This window comes from Xyrauchen texanus, chromosome 41 (genome assembly GCF_025860055.1).
Source record: "Xyrauchen texanus isolate HMW12.3.18 chromosome 41, RBS_HiC_50CHRs, whole genome shotgun sequence".
Taxonomy (NCBI): domain Eukaryota; kingdom Metazoa; phylum Chordata; class Actinopteri; order Cypriniformes; family Catostomidae; genus Xyrauchen; species Xyrauchen texanus.
In genome coordinates, this window is record NC_068316.1 from 7,175,874 (window position 1) to 7,200,392 (window position 24,519).

Sequence of the window (24,519 nt, forward strand, 5' to 3'; positions counted from 1 at the left end):
TTAAGACATGCCAGTCTATTGCATACTGTGGCAACTCAAAAACAAACACAAAGACAATGTTAAGCTTCATTTAACAAACCAAATAGCTTTCAGCTGTGTTTGATATAATGGCAAGTGATTTCTAGTACCAAATTAGCAATTTAGCATGATTACTCAAGGATAAGGTGTTGGAGTGATGGCTGCTGGAAATGGTCCAAATTTGATCAAAAATTACTTTTCAAATAGTGATGGTGCTGTTTTTTTACATCATTAATATCCTGACATTACTTATTTATCTGTTATCTGTTATTTGACGAATGCCACTTTGGTGAATTAAAGTACAAATTTCCTTCTGGAAAAAGCCAAATCTGTACATTATTCCAAATATTTGGCTGCCAGTGTATATTTGTCTTAACTAATTTCACATATTTAAGCATTTGCCTTTAGATCTTAATGTCTCAGTCAGGTGTGTATTTGGCTTGTACTATATCTGATACTATACATGTTCTTATATGGGATCACAGTACAGACGACAGAGAAAAATCTAGATTCACGTGTTGAAACATTAAATAACACATTATATCAGTTTTGATGCAACTAGTACTGTGAAGCTGTTCACATTCACAGGAAAAGGAGCCCTGAATTCTGTTATAAAAGCAAAACGTTGAAAACCTTAACTTTGGTTACTAATCTCCAAAAAACATGTGACAGCCCATGACTGTCACCCATTAAAGTGAAATAACTTATTTAAATGCCCTATGGCCACCTGTTCTTTATGAGTGATTTTGGGAAATTCATTGGTGTTAGGATAGCTCAGCGGCCAAAGTGCATCAGCTGTTTGGGCATTAGGCAGATCTTGGTGTGAAGGTGCAGTACAGTGTCTGATGAGCGTCCTGGGATGAGCTCTCTCAGCATGGCTCGGACACTCAGCTTCTCCTGGCCCTTCATCTTTCTCCTCTTCCTCTCTGGATTGCAGTGTGATCATAGTGGTCAACCACATGACCGGCAGAAAAGGGATATCAGCAATGACCAGTATGTATTTTTTTTTATTCTTAAAGGGCGCTGGAATTGTTCGATATTGTGAAACATTGAAAACCTTCTTCTTGGAGTGCGTTTTGACTATCAATATTTTTTCCTTTCAGCAACTTTTCAATTCAAATGTCACAATATTTAATGAAAATGGAAGAATATGCATTGTCTAAAAGTTTAAATGCTACCTTGATTGAGAAATTAAATGGAGAAATACACTGAAATTCTGGGCCTTTCAAACTGGTAATTGATTTGCAGGCCTCGTATGATATCAGAGAATGGACACCTCACCTTCACTGCTGGGTACAACAAAGACATTCGTTTCTTAACCTCAGGGACGGGAAGTTTGAAGGTGGGGAACGAGGACCTCGTCCAGCAGATAAATCAGGTTAGGTCATGCAATGTTTGAGTCAGTCATGTGTTTGAATTAAAATATGGTTCTTGGTAGAAAAGAAAATAATTTTTAATTTTTTATAAAAATGTTGGAATATGTTCTATCTAGAGTTATGTCACTAAATCGGAAGAAAGGTTGGTTAAATCTTCACAAAATATCTATGGGTGTTTTGAGAATCTTTTCATAATATACATTTTTGTTTTCTATTTTAGTTTTGGCATTTTTTGTTTGTGTTTTGTTTTTATTTTATTTAGTTTTTGCATTTGTTTTTTCTTCAATGTTTTGTTTTTCATTTTAGTTTCTGTTTTTTCTTTTAGTTTTTTTGTGTTTTGTTTTATTTTGTTATTTGTTCAATGTTTTTTGTTTTGTTTTGTTTTAAAGAATTTGGCACCTGGTAAAAGTTTCAACAAAAGCTTATGCACGTGCAACTCTGTTCCAGATCAAAATTAACAAAGCTGACATCGATAACATAAAGAACAGTGGCACGCCTCCGGATATTACAAACCAGCTCAATCAACTCAACACCAGAGTGACTACACTTGAGTCAAAAGTTCAAACTATAGAACAGGTACTGCTGTAATCATCAAATTTACTCAAGCCTTATTGCTCATGTGATTAAAGGCCTATCATTTAAGTCTTTACAATTTAATTACAGTTTATGGTTTTCTGTGTTTTATAGACAGTACAGCGTAAGACCTGCAGCAGTAATCCATGTCAGAATGCAGGAACCTGCCTGAATTTACTGGATGCCTTTTACTGCCTCTGCCCTGACAACTGGCTGGTCAGTCATTCAGACCTGCAGTGCTCTGCAAAAGTTTTACTGTAAAGCAAGAATATATAAAAAAATAATGCAATGAATATTTTTATTTGTCAAATAACTTCATAAAAAGTGCAGTAAACATAAAAAATGAAATCAATATTTGGTGTGACCCCTTTGCACACTTACACACAGTTTTTCAGATAGGTTGTTCCAAGGATGTATTTAGGCTGTCTCAATTGCTTCTGTCTGTTCATGTAATCCCAAACTGACTCAATGATGTTATGATCCGGGCTCTGTGGGGGCCATGTCATCTGATGCAGAAACACTTGTTCTGTTCCTATTCTATTTTATTTGTTAAAGGAATGTTTGGAAATCTAATATTCAATTACACACTAAATCTATATATATATTCTTGTTGCACTCTAATCTGTCTTGGATACTACTATTCTGATGCTAGTGAAACTTTGTAATGCAGCACTTTTTGTACTGCTGTCTCCTTAAGATGAAGCACTTATGATGTATTATTCCTCTCTTGTAAGTCACTTTAGATAAAAGCATCTGCCAAATGAATACATGTAAATGTAAATGATATTGATTGCCACTTGTCTCACTCTCTTACAGGGTCCCACATGTGCTGTTGATGTTAATGAGTGTCAGATCTTAGCAGGATCTCCTCTGGGCTGTCAGAACGGGGCCACATGTGTCAACACACCTGGCTCTTACACGTAATACTTAATTATCTGTCTATATTTCTACAATGGGAGCGCTTACAAACTTCTGTGGGTTTGGTTGTTTTTCTATTAGTTTTGGGGCCTCTTCTGGGCTTTTCCCTGTACTTTAATCAACACCTTTAAGATTGCAATTTTCATCTGACTTATGTTTTTTTCCCATTTATTTTGGAGAGTGCCTCCATTTCCTTCTCCCTTGTATAACCTGTCTGAGCAACCTTGTGTGTGGGTTGCATCAAAACACCAAGAAAAGCTGATCTCAGTTGTATGTTCATATTTGTATTTTATTTTGTTTTTTAGTTGTACATGTACTCCAGAATGGTATGGCCCACACTGTACGTCCCGCTACGATGACTGCGCAGGCGGGAGCCAGGATCTGTGTGTTCATGGGCTGTGCATTGATTCTGACAGAGTCACACCGAACCAGGTGATTCACATTTACTGATTATTTTTGGGGCTATTTGCCATTTTTACTGATGGGTCAGTTCGGAGGGGAAAGGAAACCATGTGAAGGAGAAGGTGGGTGCAGAGACAACCTCACAACAGATGCACCGCCCTTCTTTTATTTATGTCATTTTTAGCCAAGGGTGACAGGATATTGAGGGGCAAAGAGAGGAATGGGATTGGGAATGTTTAGGACTCCAAACACTGAACAAGAATCGAAGAATTGGACCTGGTTTCTCGTGAGCCAAAAGATCATATGTCATCATTTTTCTCATCACATATTAATGCTGACGTATGTAATTCCTGCGACACTAGAGTCACCGAATGGAATTGCAAAAATTAACAATGTTTTAAAACAGATTTCCTAAAACGCCCCTCATCTGTTGTTGTTCAAACAGTCAGATAGTCCCACCCACAATTCACGTCATTAGTTGAATAAAGTTGTTGGGGTGGGTCTAAGTGGGTCTCTCAAAACAAACACTGGAATTTTTATAGTGCCACACAGACACAGCGTTTATAGATTTCGAGAAAATTAATTTATGATTGGCTTACTTATACACTCACTTAGCACTTTATGATGAACACTATGGACCTAATAAAGTGCCAGACGTGAACTGCTGTTGTAGCCCTTCCACCTCAAGTTTTGACATGTTGTGCATTCTGAGATGCTATTCTGCTCACTACAATTGTACCGAGTGGTTATCTGAGTTACCTTAGCCAATCTGTCAGTTCGAACCGATCTGGCCATTATCCGTTGACCTCTCTCATCAACAAGACATATCCGCTCACAGAACTGCCCCTCACTGGATGTTTTGTGTTTTTGCACCATTCTGAGTAAATTCTAGAGAATATTGTGCGTGAAAATCCCAGGAGATCAGCAGTTACAGAAATACTCAAACCAGCCCGTCTGGCACCAACAATCATGCCACGGTCGAAATCACTAAGCTAAATTTTTTTCCCATTCTGATGGTTGATGTGAACAATAACTGAAGATCCTGAGCTCTATCTGATTTTATGCATTACACTGCTGCCAAATGATTGACTGATTAGATAATCGCATGACTAAGTAGGTGTACAGGTGTTCCTAATAAAGTGCTCAGTGAGTGTAGTTGTTTCTGCATACTAAGCTGGTATAGAAGAAATAATTTTAACACCGAAAAAGTTACATACTTCAGCTTTAAGTCTTTATAATTCCATGTGTAAGAGTTCTGAAAAGGGCATAAAAACAGACTAACTTCCATCAGTGCCTTTTCTGACAGGAATATGGTACTAGATGTAGAACCTGTGCAAAATAAAAAAAATTGGATTTTCACTTCATTACCTTTTTTTCATCATGAAACCACTATCTGCATCCCTTAGAGTTCAGCCTTGCTAAAGCTGTGTAATGTAACCTAATGTAACAATGGTGAGGAAATTTCACTTTGACTGTGAAATCAATAAAAATGGCTCCATGAAACCCTGAGCTCTGTTGAAACGTTGATTTCCTGTGCATTAGACTGCTCAGGATTGCACAAATCCCCTGTGTAAGGTTACTTTCTCAAAAAACATTGTTTTCAGAAAATACCTTTTGAATCCAGCCTTGAATCATCACCACAAATAAATGCTTGATTGTTTTAATAAGCACATTGTTGATACTGGATCTCTTTTTCTGGCACTTAAAATCACTGAAATGAAATGAGATATTGACTATGGAGAGAGACGTCCATGAGGTTCAAACATCTCTCAAATTACTAGATAAAAATGAGTCAGCTGGTCCAGAAAAATTTAATCTTTATTTTTTAAATTAGCAGCAGACTTTATTTCTCCTCCATTAACTTATATCTTTAAACTTTCCTCATCCTCAAATTAAATCCCAAAGATATGGAAATCTGCCTTTGTTATTCCTTTCTTAAAAAGTGGTGATCCTACTAAATAAGCTATAGACCCATTTCTAAACTCTGCATTCTTTCAATGGTTTTAGAAACTCGTATCAGTGAATAATTGTCTTTTTTTATCTGAAAATAATATTTGATCTGTTATCCAGTCAGGCTTTAGGAAAAACATAGTACCACTACAGCTACAATAAAGTTTGGGAATGATATCATCGAGGCCTTTGATAAATGACATCAGTGTGCATCCCTTTTTATCGATTTATCTAAAGCCTTCGATACTGTCGATCATGAAATATTGAAACTTAGACTTAAAAGTATATGACTATCCGATAACATTATATCTTGGTTTGCAAACTATTTAAATAACAGAGCACAATGTGTGCGAATGGAGGGTCACTCATCTGTGCTCAGGGGTCTGTTCTGGGGCCACTACTTTTTACCATTTATATTAATTGCCTTGATTTTGATATTATAAATTGTAGTTTTCATTTCTATGCTGATGACACTATTTATTGTTGTGCTTCCACTTAACATCAATCTGTGTGTCAACTACAGTCTGCATTGATGTTGTGCAACAGAGGCTTTATAGCTTAACTTGTTTTAAATGCCGATAAAACTAAAGCCATGTTTTTTCTTAACTCAAATTAATCAACAACAAATCTAGCACCTCCTCACACTTTGCAGGGTACTATAATAGTCTGTATCTGAATATAAATATCTTGGGTTTTATACTTGATGAATCATTATCTATTAAGGCTCATCTAAATAAGTTATGGACAAAACTTGGCACTCATTGTCCACACACAGACTAAAGCATTGGTATTTGTTCACCTATAAGTCTATTTTGGGCTTATTGGCATCATATCTCTGTTCTCTTACCCAACAGAAAATTTCGGTTCCATTTGTCCAAACAGAATTAGGGAAATAAGCTTTTCGGTATGATGCCCCCTGTGATTGGAACATTCTACAAAATGATTTAAAGATAAAAAGGCTGGCTTTTAAATATCGTATTCGAGAATTTGAGAAAGATATATCAATTTGCAAATGTTTTTAAATATTTTTTCTCTTTTAACTTCTTTGAGAATGTATTTGTATCATTATATGTTATTAAGACTGTAAACATCTGCGGCTGCCTGTCTTGGCCAGGACACTTCTGTAGGAGTTTATTTCCTGGTTAAATAAAGGACAAATAAAATACTGTAACTAAGTTCTTCTGTCAAAAGTTTGCCTTTAAGTGGTAGTTAGTCTGCCTGTGTAATGGGAGCCAGCTGGTAGGTAGCTGTGCAGTATGTAAACCTCACTCCCCTGGCCTCAAGAGGCACTTTAATGACTGAAGCTAGAGGCTTTAGACTCTCGTTGGCGCAACCGCCTCCCATTCTGGAGACGCCAGTTCGAATCCCGCTTTGAACGGGTCGAGCAGGACTGGTTACACCTGACAACATTTTTCACTGACAAATTCCATTCACTTTAGTGTTTTTGATTAATCTGACCTGTTAATGTCTCATTTCAGCCCAAATATAAGTGTATCTGTGATGCTGGTTGGATGGCTCCACCTGGAGAGGCGGCGTGTACAGCTGATATTGATGAGTGCAGCCTCTTGAACAAACCCTGCTCCACCAACCCTCCTGTGCAGTGCTTCAACACTCTGGGCTCCTTCTACTGTGGCTCTTGTCCTGCAGGTTAGACGACTCATTTCAGCTGAGCCAAATGAGATCAAACAACGTTTAACAGTCCAGTTACTTTGGACAAATGCCCCGCCTGTTAATACCTGCAAAGTTTGAACTATGAGCCGTCTGCATTGTGTAATTGAGCAAGAAACTTAAAGTAATCCTAGTTTTCTCCAGGGGTGATTGTTCTTGTAATGAGTGTACTGGATGTTGCCTAGAAAACCATATTCGCTAAATTACTACTTAGTTCAAAAAATATTATTATTAAGAGGGGCTTACAAAAATGATTTCCTTTTCATGTGGTTAACTGTGTTATTTTGGTTCCTCCAGGATGGCAGGGTAATGGTTACAGCTGCCAGGATGTGGATGAATGTGCTATGAACAATGGAGGCTGTTCCACCTCCCCCATGGTGCCTTGTCTCAACACTATGGGCTCTTTCCACTGCGGACAGTGTCCTCCAGGTCTCACTTACATCCTCATCTTCATATGCTTTGTAAAAATATAGCCTGGTGCCTTTAATATCTTAATATTTAGGGTCCAACCAATATAATTGTTCTGCAGGGTCTTTCTTTTTATTCTGGAGCAGTGTATTCTCCTCTAGTTCATAATTTTGTCTCTAGAGAGGGCTGGGAAATTAAGCATGTCTATTTTTAGTTGGTCTGGAGCATTTGTGGGTCATTTGTCCTGCTTTCAGTACAAGCTGGCCTGTAAAGCACTGCTGAGTCATGTTTGCTCAGTCTAATAGGTTGGAAATGAGACCGATGCGTGCGTGTGTGAGCTAAGGTTTCATTATATGCCCTCTGGGAGATAGAGAGCTTGAGGTGGAAAGATGCATTAGATGGGTTAATTAAAGCAAGTGCTCTCTGCTAGTCCTGCTAGTCTCACTGGATTAGCTGCTTTGATTGCAGAGAAACACCAGACACACAGAGAGAAACTAAAACTACAGCTATTACTTGTAAGATGAGACTGCTGACTCCATATGTGTGCCTTTAGGCTATGAGGGAGATGGCAAGACTTGCACTCAAGCTGACATCTGCTCCACCAACAATGGAGGATGTCATCCATTGGCTACATGTGCCTCTACTCCAGGTGTGCACACACATTATATTTTAATGTAGTTTCTTTACAGCAGCACATGACCAGTAGCACTGATGTAGTAAAAGGATAATTAAAAAGAGCTTTAAAGTTTAAGTGCTATTATGTCATGTACTTATCCTGATATAGAATAAAGAACATTATTGCTACAGGTCTGTCCTTCTGTCTGTCTATCTATCTATATCTGTCTCTCTTTCTGTCTGTCTGTCTGTCTGTCTCTCTCTCTCTCTCTCTCTCGGTCTGTCTGTCTGTATGTCTGTCTACCTGTCTGTGTAAATATCTATCTATCTCTTTGTCTGTGTAACTACTTTTCTGTCTGTCTGTCTACCTGTCTGCTTTATAGATATTAGTAAATAGAAATTTCTGAATTATGTTCCAAATACCTTCTTTTTTTGCCTCCTTGCAGGAAGTATTATCCCATCTTGCACCTGTCCACCTGGTTATGTGGGTAATGGATACGGTCCTACAGGCTGTACCCAGATCAGTGATATTTGTGGCACTAGTAACCCTTGTGTAAATGGCCAGTGTGAGGTTAGTGTTCCGGCTGATAGCTATAAGGATTTCTCATAACTTTTAGTTTCCAACAAACTTTTTTATATCCTCAGAATACTGGTACTGGGTACATCTGTCGCTGTGATCCAGGCTGGGCAGGTCAGAATTGCGATCAAAATGTGAATGAGTGTTCTAGTAACCCCTGCCAGAATGGAGGCACCTGCACTGATGGGATCAATGGCTACACCTGTACCTGCACTTCCCAATGGACTGGCCCGCAGTGCCAAACTCAACAGCAAGGTATGTGTCTAATGCACAAAAGTGAGTATGTATCTGAAAGTAAGTGTTTTTCCATGTGCTGATTTTATAACCTCATGTTTTTTGTCAGAGTGTGGAGGAGTTCTGGAAAGTCCAGCCGGAACTTTCAGCTACCCCAATAATCCTGGAACTGGTGATTATGATCACCAGGTCAGCTGTGCCTGGATTGTTAGAACAGACCCTAGCAAGGTTAGTGCAGTTAACCATCACTTCATTGAACTAGTTGTCTTGTTGTCACAAGGGCTATATCTCGGTAACTATATATTTTTGAGACATATGTTCAAATACACAAATGCGTGTTATCAATAGAGGTGGTTTTGTATGTTGGCTAAATAGTTATACAATTTATTATTTACAATATTTGCTGGCCAAAACAATTGTTTAACATGTTTTCTGTTTTTCTGATTTTGTGCTTTATTGTAATCAGTGGCAACAGGAAATTAATTCTACTGACCTGTTCTTCTCCCCAGATTCTGCGGATCACCTTCCCTTTCTTTGACATTGAGAATAGTGCCTCCTGCAGCTTTGACTTCCTGCAGATCCATGATGGTGAAAGCGCCTCAGCCTTTATGATTGGGAAATACTGTGGCACTGCCGCACCAGCCGAACTCTTCAGCTCGCACAATTCACTGTACTTCTGGTTCCGCTCTGACCATACTATTAGTCGTGGCGGCTTCACAGTGGCCTGGGAATCCCAGCCACCAGGTAAACCAAATTTGTATGTAAAGTATGGTTCAGTCACACATATATGTTTGCACGTTTGCACAGACACTGAAATATACAATATCAATGTATTGACCGCATCTGAAACATAAGCTTTATGTTTGAAAAGCTTTAGAGACAAATACCATTAAAATACAGATGTTTACAAATAATTTGGGGTTAAAAGAATCTGGAGTTTCAGAACAATTGTGTTTTTTTTGTTTGTTTCCAGTGTGTGGTGGGGAGCTGACCAATACGTATGGTGACGTTAAGTCGCCTGGTTACCCAGGTAACTATCCACCTAATCGTGACTGCTATTGGACTGTGAATGTGAATCCTGGTCTGCTTATCACCTTCGCTTTTGGAACCCTCAGTCTGGAACACCATGATAACTGTAACTTTGACTACCTTGAGGTACGCAAGGCCTGTTGCCTCCAGAACTTTATTATATGAACCATTTTCGGTGTGTGCAGTCTAAATAGCTTCAGTTTGGGGCTTTGTGTTGTAGATCAGAGATGGACTGCTCCCACAAGATCCTGTTTTGGGAAAATACTGCAGTACAGGGTCACCACCTCCTCTTCAGACAACAGGGCCGACTGCCTGGATCCACTTTCACTCTGATTTCAGTATCAACGATCGGGGATTTCACATTACATACACTACTTCACCATGTAAGTAAAGCTCATGCAGTTTAAAACATATTAGACAGTGTGATTTATAAGACAGGGATGAATGAAAAAGAGGATACCATTTGTACTTTGTGGGTGATTCTCAAAAACCATTTAGAAATGTATAGCAGTTGTACTCCCTTTGTACTGCCTTTCATTTTCGCTGTGATCTTTTTTTACTGTAATACAATATACAAATAACGTTAATGAGAACAGGGGTGTAATATGAGCTTTAGGGTCCTGAAAATAAATTTCTTTGGATTTTTTTCTTTGATTCTGAGCATGGCTAAGCATTGTTTGACAAAACGTGGAATTACTCTGTTTTGCCTTTTGACGGTACGTGTATGTGCTCCTGGATCCTGAATGCACTTTGGTTTTAGGGCACTAATTCCTTCTTTTCACATATTTCATATGTAAATAATGTGGTGTATCGTAATGCATTCCCTTTAATTCCAGAAGCTGAATTATGGGTGAACCGATCATTTAAATGGATCCATAAGTGGAATATTGTCCTTTTAAATGCATTCAGCTCATAAAGCAGTTTATCTGAGTTTTATATCTATAAAAAGTCAAAACTCACATTGCAATTGTTGTTAAATCAGAGAGGAACCTAATGAAATAATTGACAGTTTACACTGATTTCATACACATTGTAATAGCTTGAGTGTAATGCAATTCATTGTATGTCATCAGCTGACCCAGGCTGTGGTGGTGTCTTCACTGAGAGTGAAGGTATCATCATCTCTCCTAACTGGCCTAATAACTACGCTCACAATAGGCAGTGCATTTATGTAATCAGAATGCCACGCAGTGAAACGGTGGCCCTCAACTTCACCCACATGGACCTAGAAACTCATGTTGGCTGCTTTTTTGACTATGTGGAGGTATGATTTGTGTCCAAAACATTTCTTTATGGGTTAGGGTTAATCTCTAGTATTTAGAATTAGCATTATATAAAAACAATAAAAGTCCACAAAGCCCTTCAAAGTAAAAATGCAGTAACTATGGCGAAACTGAGACAAATGGCATCAAATGTTTAGTTAAGCCAAAGTCTTTCTAGCAGTTCAGTCCACTGTCGGCCATCTTTGGAATGCCCTCGTGAAGCTATTTCCAGTCATGAAATTGCAGCTCCTATCTACTTGAATGGGGAACACCAAAATATCCAAAACTGTTTGTCAAGATTGCGATCAATGAACATATTTCAAATCAACAGTATAATCTGACAACCCTGGAATCATAATTGTGCGTCTTTACCTCATAATACGGAGAAAAAAAAAACTGCAATTTTCCAGGCATGTATAGCTAATGTGCATGCGCATTGATTGACATGTGATGTGTGTATCTAAAAGGTGATTGGCTCTTTTACCTGTAAGGCAGGTCTTACATTCCTAGTTACTGCATTTTGCCTTTGGAGGGCACTATGCCCCCATTTAGACAGCTCCAGTACAGCGCATGTACAGTATCTTTAATTAAATAAGAGTGGATGTGATAAAAGTGATAAGCATTGTGAGTTTAGAATATCACAATATCAGTGAATTAACTGGGTCAAATTTCCCAGGTTCGAGATGGGACCGGTGAGACAGACCCTCTCATTGGGAAGTACTGTGGTACAGTCCTGCCAGCACCCATTTTATCCACCACGAATGGACTCTGGATCCGTTTCAAGTCTGACAGCTCTGTATCCCGTGCTGGTTTCAGGGCGACATTTGAAATGGGTGAGAATCTGAAGCCTCCTTTAATCATATTAAACCAGAGTTTGAACAAAGCAGACAGTTTAATGACCGCTATAGTGCCCCATGAGGCAACGCTGAGAATGCAACGCGTAATTGCGTTGTGTCATGAATTGTGGTCTGCGTTTACGTACTTCTGTTGAGTGTTTTTGGGGCAGTAATTATCCTGGTGCTTTGACTATATTTACTGTTTACTTTTTAATATCAGTGTAAATTAACCCAGTCAAGTTCAGACATGATCTTGAATTTAACGTTGCTGTTTTCACTAGCTTGTGGTGGCACCCTCTCTGGATCTGGTCAGATCCGGACTCCTCTGCACCCTGACCCCTACCCCCACAACAAGGTGTGCGAGTGGGTCATTAACCAACCCTTGGGCTTTGTGGTCACTCTAAACTTCCTCACTTTTGACGTTGAGGGAAGCAGCACATGCGTCTTCGATCATGTGGAGGTACTACATTAGCGTGACGCTAATCTATCCAGTCAACTTACAGAATAGTCTGACATTTGTTTCTGAAACATTATGTTGTTCTTCGTATTGTTCCAAACCTTTATAACTTACTTTCTTCCATAGAAACCAAAAGTAAATCTTAGGCAGAATGTTAGCCTCAGTCACCATGCACTTTCATTGCATCTAATTTCCGTTGGGACCAAGTCTAACATTTACAACATTTTTTCATTTTGGGGTGAACTGTCTTTTTAACTTCACATTCTACTTGCTCAGGTGAGAGATGGTCCTTCTGCCAGCTCCCCTCTGATTGGCCGATACTGTGGAACTGAGATGCCTTCCATGCTGCAGTCCTCACAGAGGTCCATGTTTATCCAATTCAAAACGGATTCATCCATCTCCAACCATGGGTTTACTGCTGAGTTTGGGTCAGTGGAGCAAGGTATGAGTTTCCTTTGAATAGAGATTGTATATTAGAATATATTGTACTATATTCTGAATCCTGCCACCTAGACTGCATTTTAAGGCATTTAAGTCACGCTTCCAATACAAAAGCTGTTCCTAAAGGGAATGTAGCATTATTATACTGCTTACTAAGATAATTAGTTTTGGCCAAACCAAAATGCTTGCCAGCATTTGCCAAGCCTAAACCCTAACATAACCCTGACACCATCGTTCTCCCTAACCCATAACCTCTTACCCAGTTCATATCCCTAACCATTTGAAGAGAAGGCTGAAACATAGTGAGTAGACCAGGCCTAGTGAGGCATAGTGGTGAATGAACTAAGCTGGGAACCGAAAGGTTGTAGATTCAAGCCCCACTGTGGGCAACACATGAGTTATTACCATATCGACAAGTGTTAGAAAAATGACTACCTACCTACTTAGACATTTGTGTTCATTTTAACAGGTTGTGGAGAGACGCTTACAGAACCCTCTGGTTCATTCACCAGCCCAGGTCATCCAAATAACTACCCTCATGGAGCCAACTGCACCTGGTACATCTCTGTTGAGCCTGGCAACCTCATCCGTCTGTCATTCACAACCTTTAACCTGGAGTATCACACCAACTGCATATACGACTATGTGGAGGTCTATGATAACGGGACAGCACAGACTGGCACCCTTCTGGGCAGGTAAGAATCCAAGAAACTAGACATTTTTGACCATGATAGTCTTTTACAGTTTTTAAATGGATACGATAAAAATGCATTTAGGTATTTTAAATGGAAATGTTGGTTATCCTATTGCTTACTGCATTCAGGTTCTGTGGTCGGTCTGTTCCTCCATCTCTGACCAGCACTGATAGTCTGATGACCGTCCTGCTGGTCTCTGACTCCAGTCTGTCTGGAGAAGGCTTTTCAGCCAACTATGTCTCCATCAATGCGACCACAGGTAGAATTTTATTGCAGCCACCGGATACTAGAATCCAATTTGCAAAGACATGAATTTACAGCTAGTGAAGCTTGGATTTGGCTTCAAAAGTTTGTATAATGATAAGCAGATTTGTTTATAGAGCACCTAAACACTGTAGAAAGCTTTGAGAGAGTGCTTAACAGTTAGAAATTGGTTGAATATGTGTTGTGGGGTTGGAAAGAGCTTAGTCAGTTTGAAATCAAGTGGGAATACAGCCAATTGGATTTTTCGAAAGGACAACTAGGCCCACCTCTCTGAAATTCCCATTGGTTTAACAGATGTATGTATCAGAACACGATGCAGCAAAAGTTTACATTTTCTCGACTTTTGGTTTTATGACAGAGCGTCATCCCAATTGAAACTAATGAATTGAAAATTTGGTTAGCCGTATGCTTAAATCAAGAACAAACATTTTGGGTAAGAAAAATAAGGGAATAAATCTTAAAGAAATATTCTGGGTTTAATACAAGGTAAACTCAATTGACAGCATTTGTGGCATAATGATGATTACCACAAAAAATCCCCTTTTTCTTCCAATTTGGAATGCCCAATTACCACTACTTAGTAGGTCCCCATGGTGGCGTGGTTACTCACCTCAATCCGGGTGGCGGAGCACCTCGAGATCGTGAATTTGTGCATTTTATCACGTGGCTTGCTGTGCATGAAACAGCCGAGGCTCCACATATGGAGGCTCATGCTAATCTCCGCGATCCACCCGCACTTACCACGTGCCCCATTTAGAGCGAGAACCCCTAATCACGACCACGAGGATGTTACCCCATGTGACTCTACCCTCCCTAGCAACCAGGCCAAGACCTGGCTAGAGTTACACCCTGGATTAGAACTCGTGACTCCAGGAGTGGTAGTCAGCGTCAGTGCTCGCTGAGCTATCCATTGGTACCTTACAATGGAAGTGAATTGGGCCAATTAAAGCACTGACTTTAATTATTCTGTTAAAACTGTATTATTTGAGCCGTAAATTTGTTTAAATTGTCATTTTTACAGTTTTTGGGTTTGTTGATATTACATCGCCATTGCAACAAAGTTGTAAAATCCGCTATAACTTTACACGGAAAAGGTTTATAAGCAATTGTTCCTCACCAAAATCATGTTAACACACTATTGTTTATGTCTTGTGGCTATTTTTAAGTAAGTATTTTTACTTTTACGGACTGGCCCCATTCACGTCCATTTTAAGTGCCTCACTGAAACCCAGATTTTTGCTTTTTAAAAGAAAAGGTGTATTTTTTTTTTTATATAAATGTATTTTGTGGTAATCAGTATTATGCTAATATTATATTAACCTTAACTTGTATTGAACCCAGAATTTTCCTTTAAAGAAATACAATTTTTACAATTGTTATTCTATTGTATGTGCGCAAGCGTTAGACGACGTCTTTGACCGTTGCGCAGTGTCACACTCAGGAACGGTTTTTAGACGCCATATCAGGCAAAAATAAAAAGTAATTTCATCTTGTTTTAAGGATGCTGTCTAGATATTTTTACTGGAAAACAAGAAGAAGAAAGTTTTTTGTAGTGCTTTTTGACACTAGTTTACAGACATCCTTTTTAAAATTGTATTTCAAGTTGTTAAATCTCACAATTCTTTGCTTTGCCCATGTAGACTGCAGTGAGGTGTTTAGAACATCCACCGGGGAGTTAAACTCACCCAACTACCCCGACAATTATCCCACCAATCGGGAGTGTGTATATAGAATCATTGTGGAAGTCAACATGCAGATTATGCTTAACATCACAGACTTTGATTTGGAGGGATCCATTTCCTGCAATTTTGACTATTTAGAGATCAGGTAAAACACTTTTATAAAAGCTCTGGTTTATCCCTTTTTGGCCTATCCTTAATGTTTAATTATTAAAATAAGCTGTTCTCTTGAAGTAGCTGAAAATTATTTTGAAATACTTCTTTAACAGAGATGGAGGCTATGAAACATCCCCCCTGATTGGTAATTACTGTGGAACAAATGGTCCTCCTATAATAGTATCTCATAGCAACAGGCTGTGGATGAAGTTTCAATCTGATGGCTCGGCCACCTACAGGGGGTTCAAAGCCCACTGGGATGGTACACAATCAGGTATGAGTTTTTGTCGTGTTTTGTGTTTTTGTATATTGCATCAACTGAATATTAGGCACTGTTTCAAGATGTACTGCAAGACTGCTCTTTATTGTGTGTCATAGGTTGTGGTGGGACGTTGACCACTAGTTCTGGAGATTTCACCTCCCCCAGCTACCCTCTGCCTTACCACCCCAATGCTGAATGCTATTGGCACATCAAAACCAGTGCAGGAAGTAGCGTTGAGCTCAGTTTTGGAGATTTTAACCTGGAGTCCTCTTCTAACTGCTTCTTCGACTACTTGGCGGTTAGACAATGTTGTCTTAGACAACTTTGATAATTTATTGATTTATTGCAATATTAAAATACTGCTTAGCATCTCCTTTTGTGTTCCATGAAAGAAAAAATGTGAATCATGAGGATGAGTTTAAATTTTGGGTGGACTATCCCTTTAAGAATCTGTCATTCTTAGATGTGTGTATGTTTTACCAGGTGTATGATGGCAACAGCACCAATGCTCCACAGTTGGCTAAACTGTGTGGGACTCAGATTCCTCCACCCATCAACTCCTCCAGGGAGAATTTGTTTGTAAAACTACGTACAGACGAGATCATCCACACAGGGGGTTTTCTGGCCCAATACCGAACCAGTGAGTGATAAGAAATAAATTCATACCTCAATCTCCAAACCATCCGTATAGGTTTATTAGTGGTACATGCTAAGGGAAGCACATCTATTGTTTTTATGCTGTGAGTAAATACACACTGTGTAGTGCTTCAGTTGTAAATCCAAGAATAATGCAAGTATCTCAGTGGTCTAGTTTTCATCATGGGTAAAGGTTCACCCAAAAATGACAATTCTCTTATCATTCATTCACCCTTATGTTGCCTCAAACTCGTATGACTTACTTTCTTCTGCGGAACACAAACAAAGATGTTTTGATGGAGATATGATGTGTGCATACTGCTTATCCATATAATGCAAGTCAATGGGTTCCAACTCTTCCAAGCGCCAGAAAGGACATCAAGGCAGCGTAAAGGTAATCCATATGACTCAAGTGTTTTAATCCATGTCTTCAGAAGCAATATTATCAGTTTTGAGGGAGAAACAGACCAAAATATAATTCCTTTTCCCTATAAATTTAGAGGCTGCAGTCTTCTTGGTGCAATCATGATTTGAAACTCAATTACACCTTGCCTTGTCTGTTTCTCTTCCTAAACTGATCGTATCGCTTCAGAAGACGTGGCTTAAACCACTGAAGTCATATGGATTTCCTTTATGCTGCCTTTATGCCGTTTATGGCGCTCGAATGTTTTGGACCCCATAGACTTGCATTGAATGGATATAAACACATCATGGTTCCATCAAAATATCTTTGTTTGTATTCTACAGAAGAAAGTAATTCAAGTTTAAGATGACATAAGGGCGAGTAAATGATGAGAAGTATTTCATTTGTGGGTGTAACTGTCCCTTTAAGTTAACTCAAAAGACACTGTTGGATTAGCGCTTTTTTGTCTTGTTGTAATAATGTTGGTGAAGGAGAAATATCACTGTTGAGAGCTCAGTGCAGCACTATTTATCTTTCTTCGTGCTTTCTCCTTTCGAAATTCCATTAGCTTATATTTGGCTGTCAACAGAAACATCCCTGTGTTTCCCAAATGCAAAAATTGTACTGCATGGTCAAATCCAGCTCTAATCGTCATGGCAAGTTGCCTCTAGCGTAAATGTGTGCTGTATCTTCAATTTCAGTCCCATTACCTTGCATTGTGTTTAAAATCATCTTCAAAAACTCAAGCAAGCGTTTGGACTTTTATGAAATAAAACTCCCTTAAAGCACGCTTTTCACACTCTCACTTGTTTATTTAATTTGGCTACTAAAAATGTCCTACAGAGGATATCCATTCATCACAGCACCATCATGAACAAATATAATTTTTAACAAATCTCAAATCACCATTCATTTTGTGGTGGAAATTTGGAACCATTTTGTATTCAAATGGCAGACTCCTGGGGGCCTGGGAAGCTCAGCAAGTAAAGACGCTGACTACCACACCTGGAGTCGCAAGTTCGAATCCAGGGCATGCTGAGTGACTCCTGTCAGACTTCCTAAGCAACCAATTGGCCGGGTTTCTAGGGTCGGTAGAGTCACTTTGGGTTAACCTCCTCGTGGTCGCTATAATGTGGTTCTCACTCTCGGTGGGGCGCGTGGTGAGTTGTGCGTGTATGCCGTGGAGAATAGCGTGAAGCCTCCACACGTGCTAGGTCTCCACGGTAACACGCTGAATAAGCCACGTGATAAGATGAGCGGATTGATGTCTTAGAGGCAACTGAGATTCGTCCTCCGCCACCCGGATTGAGGTGAGTCACTATGCCACCACGGGGACCTAGAGCACATTGGGAATTGGGCAGTCCAAATTGGGGAGAAAATGGGAGAATCTTGTTCTATAAATGGTGTTAATCAGGACTGTCTTTGCTTCTGTAGTTTGCCAGGGTGTGCTGATTGCAAATCAGTCCAGGGGAAGAATTGAGAGTTTGAACTTCCCCAATAACTACCCTCATCGTTCCGACTGCAGCTGGACCATCCAGGCATCCATGGGCAACACCATCAACTACACCTTTATTGCCTTTGACTTGGAGCAACACATGGGCTGTGCTTTCGACTATGTGACGGTCAGCACATGTTTATTCAAACATTAAACTCTTCAATTCTTACTTTCAACATGAAATCAAAATTACACTTTTTACTTATACATCTTTCTGATCTTATGTGCACGATTAATCAGTGCACATAATTCCAATAAAAAAATGTTTGTCAACGTAATCTTTCATCAAAAAGATTGATCTGCTTTTAGACAAATATTTTTCTGTCTGACTGACATCATCTATTTTAGACCATGCAAGCTATTGGCTAATGTTAACCAGTAACCAAACCTCTATTTATGTTGTAGCTAATGTAACCTTTTGAAAATGCTGCCAAAAGATAACTCCATAATTTAATGCCAGTTTACATAAATGTTATAAAAGTAAAAGGAATATTACGGTTTCAATACAAGTTAAGCTCAATTGCCAACATTTGTGCTATAATGTTAATTACCAATTTTATTTTATTTTTTCTTTAAAAAAAAAAAAAAAGCAGAAATGTAGGTTTCATTGAGACACTTACAATGGAAGTCAATGGGGCCAATTTTTTAAGAGTGTAAATGCAGAAATCTAACACTTATAATTTTATAAAAGCACCCACATTAATTGTTCTATTAAAACAGTTATAATATTAAAACTTATTTGATCTGTAAAGGTGTTTACCTTTGTTTTTGGGGTCTACGCTGTTACATCATCATGGCAACGACGTTATAAAATTGGACATAACTTTAAACAGAAAAGGTTTTTAAATGATTTTATTACTCTAAAATTATGTTAATGAGTATAATGTTAAACGTCTTGTTGCTATTCTTTTAAACAGTGAGTATTTAAATGTTTACGGATTGGCCCCATACACTTGCATTGTAAGTGCCTCACTGTAACCCAGATTTTTTTTTTAAGAAAAGGAGGGACAAGTCACAATTAATGTTTGTGGTGATCAACATCGCTGTCGATTGAGCTTAACTTGTAATTAAACCGGAATATTCCTTTATTGCATTAATAGATTCTAATAGATTTAATTAATTAGTAATAGATTTTAAACAAAAGTGTTACCATTGGGATACATTACGAAATTCTTGAGGATGAACTTGACCTTAAGCCTACACGTCCCAGACCATATTTTAGATCAAATGAAGTCCCGCTCATTTCATTTGTAAATGCTTCACATTTCAAAAATAAATTAAGTTGTGAATGTAATTTCTCGTTGGGTTTTAAGAGATCACTTAAGTCAAATTGAACATCCACATGTCTTTTCATGGCTAAAGAGTTGTATATGCTTGTATTATATTAATATTTCCCTGTATGAAGGGTCAAGAAGTCAAATTCACGCTGGACACGCTGGAAGCTGACTTGCTGCCTTGCTGTCTAATCAGTTAACGGCTTAACCCGCAGCGTTTTTTTAATTAATGGACCTCTTGTCTCAGAACAGTTTGAAAAGCACCTTACTTGTTTCTAGTTTTTGGATGCAACCTTTGTGATGCAATCACTACTCTTATTTACTGGCAGAGTGTTTGAAAGCGTACAATGGGCCATTGAGTTCTTCTGAGTTTACTCATCACCATGGTGATCCAAATAGTGATGACATCATGGGGCCTCTCGGAAAGATGGAGCTATTTTCTGAGCTTTGCTTTCCCTCTGGCAGTCTTGGGAAATAATAAAATCTGTTTTCATATACCTCATCCCATAGATGGGTAAATACACACACACAGCAGCCTCAAAGTTTCGTGAGTTATTTTGGAGTGTGTTGACTTCTACATTATGTAATGTGAGAATTGGTAGAGAAGCCAACCATAGCACAACACATTTTTATTCCAAAAGTAGTAGGTGAGATGGGCTGTTAGTGATGTCATTGGTTGCATTTTTTTGTGAAAGGTATCCCACAATTGTACCTGTCATTGATTTTGAAATCAGGAGTTTTATATCTTATGACAGATATTAGTCTTTTTCTGTATAGTGGTATATAAATAATTCTTTATTTCTGTCTAGCTGTACGATGGTCCAAACGAGCAGGCTCCTCTGATTGGTACATTCTGTGGGAACGTACCTCCCCCTGCCAGTACCACCACCAGTGGCAGCCTCCACATCGTGTTCAGGTCCGACGTCTCCATATCATTCAGAGGCTTTCAAATGGACTGGTACCAGAATGGTAAGATCCGAAACACAACTAAAGTATAAATAATCACCTGTGCCAGTCCTAAAGCATTGTGAGAAACATCTGGATGTGTAGGACAGTGGAAAGACAAATGAGATAATCAGAATAAAAGGAAATATGAGAGGGAAATTACTGTTGGGCAGCAAGGGGTTAGTGACCTTTAGTCTCTAGAGGGATGATGTAATTGAATCAGTTTGAAAAATAGCAGTCCTAATGGGCAAAGCGGTGACATCACTCTGGAAGGATTCGCTCTGATTGGCCAGCTGGATGTAAGATGTAAGAGATAAGAGCTTACCAGTGTTCTCTGTCTGTGAAGACATCCTTCAAAGTTACTGTACTGCTCCATGTTATATTTACAGTACATCAAAGTTTCAATTTCATTTTCATATATTACAGTGCAAAAAAAACAGGATATTGATCTGTCTAATATTGAGGCATATTTTTCTGTGGAATCAGTGCTGCTAACTGAGTGGTCTGATGTGTGCATGTGTATGTCTTTGTGCTTGTGGGATAGTGCGTCAAAGAGCTGTGGGGTGTGGACAGTGTTATTTTTGTAGTCAGAGCAGGATCAGAGCGTGCGCCATTGGAACCTTGAATCATTTATGCATCCCTGTGTGATGATGTCATTATTTGGAGTGAAATGTTCTTGGTTTCCATGGGTACAATGCGTAGAAAAAAAGAACAGTGTGATTATGTAATGTGCACAGCATTATTCTGCAGCTGAAAAACATTCCGTGAGAGAAAAACAACAAAAAAGTAAATTTTGAGACACTTTTCTGGAGGACATGGATACAAAGATGTGGATGTACAGCAACAGTCCTGTTAGATAAAGTAAAATCTGTTAAAACACTTAAAACTATTAAGGAAAGGGATTTGTAAGGAATTTAGCAATTCTGGTTCTGATTCCTCTTAACAATATGGTTCCTTAATGGTTGCATTAACATTCCTTTCTTTGGAGGAAGACATATTTATCAGTCTGTTGCCGAATGATGAAATCATTTCAGGTTCAGAACAGATATAACAAATCAGGGATACATTGCAAAAAACAAGTTTACACTGACTTTTTCATGACTTTTTAAAGAAGGCATAAATCCCATTCAGTAATGGTCATACTGTAACTATAAACACTGGTGGCCAAAAGTTTGGAATAATGTACAGTTTTTGCTCTTATGGAAAGAAATTGGTACTTTTATTCATCAAAGTTGCATTCAACTGATCACAATGTATAGTCAGGACATTAATAACATGAAAAATTACTATTACAATTTGAAATAAAATGTTCAGAACTTCTTAAACTACTTCAAAGTGTTATCATCAAAAAATCCTCCATGTGCAGTAATGACAGCTTTGCAGATCCTTGTTATTCTAGCTGTCCGTTTGTCCAGATACTCAGGTGACCTTTCATCCCACACTTCCTGTAGCACTTGCCACAGATGTGTCTGTCTTGTCGGGCACTTCTCACGCACCTCCCTCAAAAGCTCAATGGGGTTCAGATCCATAACACTCTTTTCTAATTATCTGTTGTCCAATGTCTGTGTTTCTTTACTCACTCTAACCTTTTCTTTTTGTTTTTCTGTTTCAAAAGTGTCTATTTCTTTGCAATTCGTCCCATAAGTCCTGCACCCCTGAGTCTTCTCTTTACAGTTGTGCATGAAACTGGTGTTGAGCGGGTAGAATTCAATGAAGCTGTCAGCTGAGGACATGTGAGGTGTCTATTTCTCAAACTAGAGACTCTGATGTACTTATCCTCTTGTTTAGTTGCACATCTGACCTTCCACATCTCTTTCTGTCCTTGTTAGAGCCAGTTGTCCTTTGTCTTTCAAGACTGTAGTTACACGTTTGAATGAAATCTTCCATATTTGGCAATTTTAAGCATTGTATAGCCTTTATTCCTCAAAACAATGATTGACTGATGAGTTTCTAAAGAAAGATGATTCTTTTTTGCCATTTATTACCTAATATTGACCTTAAGACATGCCAGTCTATTGCATACTGTGGCAACTCAAAAACAAACACAAAGACAATGTTAAGCTTCATTTAATGAACCAAATAGCTTTCAAATGTGTTTGATATAATGACAAATGATTTTATAGTACCAAATTAGCCATTTAGCATGATTACTCAAGGATAAGGTGTTGGAGTGATGACTGGAAATGGAAATGAGGCCTGTCTAGATTTGATCAAAAATTACTTTTTTCAAACAGTTATGGTGCTGTTTTTTTACATCAGTAATGTCTGACTGTACATTGTGATCAGCTGAGTGCCACGTTGGTGAATACAATTTGGTGAACAATTTCATTCCATAAGAGCAAAATATGTATATTATTCCAAACTTTTGGCTGCCAGTGTATATAAAACAATTACAGAAATATATAAATAAACAAAAATTTGCTAATATATTATTCAGAAGTCAGATTCACTAACAAGCTCATAAGAGTCATTCATTCTGGAATCAGACTACAGTGGCCGAGCTGTGTGTATCGCGCTGTTGATTCAAAAGAACTGGCTCATTTGAATCATTAATTTGGAAGTGCACTACACTGGTCGATTCAAAAGGACCGGTTTATAAGAGTAATTTGTTTTGGAACCGCACTTCACTTGTTGAACAATAGATTCAAAAGAATCAGCTTATAAGAGTCATTTGTCATGAATCGGACTACACTGGTCACGCCGTGTGTTTTTCGCTGTAGACTCAAAAGAACCGGCTCATAAGAGTCATTCGTTTTGGAACCGCACTTCACTTGTTGCACAATAGATTCAAAAAAATCAGCTTATAAGAGTCATTTGTCGTGAATCTAACTACACTGGTAGCACTGTGTGTTTTTCACTGTTGATTCAATAGAACCGGTTCATAAGAATCATTCATTTAGGAAACGCACTACACTGGTCTTACTGTAATTTCATGCTGTTGATTCAAAAGAACCAGTTCATAAGAGTAATTTGATATGAATCGGACTACACTGGTAGCGCTGTGTGGTTTTCACTGTAGATTCAAAAGAACTGGTTCAGAAGAGTAATTCGTTTTGGATCCGCACTACACTGGTTGCCCAGTAGATTCAAAAGAACCATTATTTTGTAAATCGAAAAACACTGCTTGGTATCAAAACATTGCTTTGTTTGTTTGAGCAGTCCAACATGCCAACTTCTGTCTCAACCAATAGTGTGAGTTTGCAGCAGGATTAGTGTTTGGTGAGCAATGGTGGATGAGCAGAAGGTGAATTTGAGAAACCAATTTGTAAACAGTTGTTATTTTTTGCAATAACGTTGTTAAGTTGTAGGTAGAAATTACATTCTTCACCTTTAATGTAATATTAAAATGAATGCATTTCACAGTCGCAAGGCAATTCATCCATTTTGAAAGACTATAAAGTAGCTCCTCCCTTCCTTTGTCCTCTCTCAGACTCATGGACGCCGCAAAGATTGATCTTATTGATTAAGAGTGAGGGTGGGGGTGAGGAGAATGAAACCGTTTGACCAATCATGTTACAATGACCACATTTTAATCATGTTGCTATTGCCTTTCTGGCAGAGAGAGCCAATGTGGCATATCATTTCCTCTGATAAGATTGGTACGAGACCTTTTTCCGGTCTGAAAATTGTAACTGTCTGTTCTCTTTGGCATCTTAAACCACATTTACTTATAGACAGGAAATTACACCAAACAAAATAATCAGAATTTCTTTAAATTCTCTGGCGGTTCTATAGAACCAGATATGAAAACTATGGTAATTGGTGAATATATTATACCATGTTGCTGAATGATTACCATATTCATGAGCCATGATATTTAAATGGTGCTTCAAAGAATAACATGGTAGTACCATAAAATATTAGGTTGCATGTGAATAGAGCTGAGCGGATTTGGAGATAAATCTACAATATTATAATTAGATCATTACATAATGTCTGCTCTTTC

General features: G+C 38.5%; 1 protein-coding gene across 1 annotated transcript in view; it reads left to right on the forward strand.

Moving 5' to 3' along the window:
- The first annotated feature begins 871 nt into the window (after nucleotides 1-871).
- The window catches only part of cubn (cubilin (intrinsic factor-cobalamin receptor)), a 47,679-nt gene continuing 24,031 nt past the window's right edge, over nucleotides 872-24,519 (forward strand). The window contains exons 1-27 of the mRNA XM_052113729.1: nucleotides 872-1,011; nucleotides 1,267-1,396; nucleotides 1,842-1,970; nucleotides 2,082-2,183; nucleotides 2,784-2,887; nucleotides 3,191-3,317; nucleotides 6,716-6,884; nucleotides 7,203-7,334; nucleotides 7,867-7,962; nucleotides 8,375-8,499; nucleotides 8,574-8,760; nucleotides 8,849-8,967; nucleotides 9,249-9,483; nucleotides 9,713-9,894; nucleotides 9,989-10,151; nucleotides 10,842-11,032; nucleotides 11,707-11,863; nucleotides 12,148-12,326; nucleotides 12,600-12,765; nucleotides 13,234-13,459; nucleotides 13,588-13,718; nucleotides 15,364-15,550; nucleotides 15,672-15,832; nucleotides 15,937-16,118; nucleotides 16,304-16,460; nucleotides 18,294-18,481; nucleotides 20,438-20,597. Of these exons, the coding sequence (XP_051969689.1) occupies nucleotides 878-1,011; nucleotides 1,267-1,396; nucleotides 1,842-1,970; nucleotides 2,082-2,183; nucleotides 2,784-2,887; nucleotides 3,191-3,317; nucleotides 6,716-6,884; nucleotides 7,203-7,334; nucleotides 7,867-7,962; nucleotides 8,375-8,499; nucleotides 8,574-8,760; nucleotides 8,849-8,967; nucleotides 9,249-9,483; nucleotides 9,713-9,894; nucleotides 9,989-10,151; nucleotides 10,842-11,032; nucleotides 11,707-11,863; nucleotides 12,148-12,326; nucleotides 12,600-12,765; nucleotides 13,234-13,459; nucleotides 13,588-13,718; nucleotides 15,364-15,550; nucleotides 15,672-15,832; nucleotides 15,937-16,118; nucleotides 16,304-16,460; nucleotides 18,294-18,481; nucleotides 20,438-20,597 (4,219 nt within the window). The 5' untranslated portion in view covers nucleotides 872-877. The remainder of the gene's footprint in view (nucleotides 1,012-1,266; nucleotides 1,397-1,841; nucleotides 1,971-2,081; nucleotides 2,184-2,783; nucleotides 2,888-3,190; nucleotides 3,318-6,715; nucleotides 6,885-7,202; nucleotides 7,335-7,866; nucleotides 7,963-8,374; nucleotides 8,500-8,573; nucleotides 8,761-8,848; nucleotides 8,968-9,248; nucleotides 9,484-9,712; nucleotides 9,895-9,988; nucleotides 10,152-10,841; nucleotides 11,033-11,706; nucleotides 11,864-12,147; nucleotides 12,327-12,599; nucleotides 12,766-13,233; nucleotides 13,460-13,587; nucleotides 13,719-15,363; nucleotides 15,551-15,671; nucleotides 15,833-15,936; nucleotides 16,119-16,303; nucleotides 16,461-18,293; nucleotides 18,482-20,437; nucleotides 20,598-24,519) is intronic.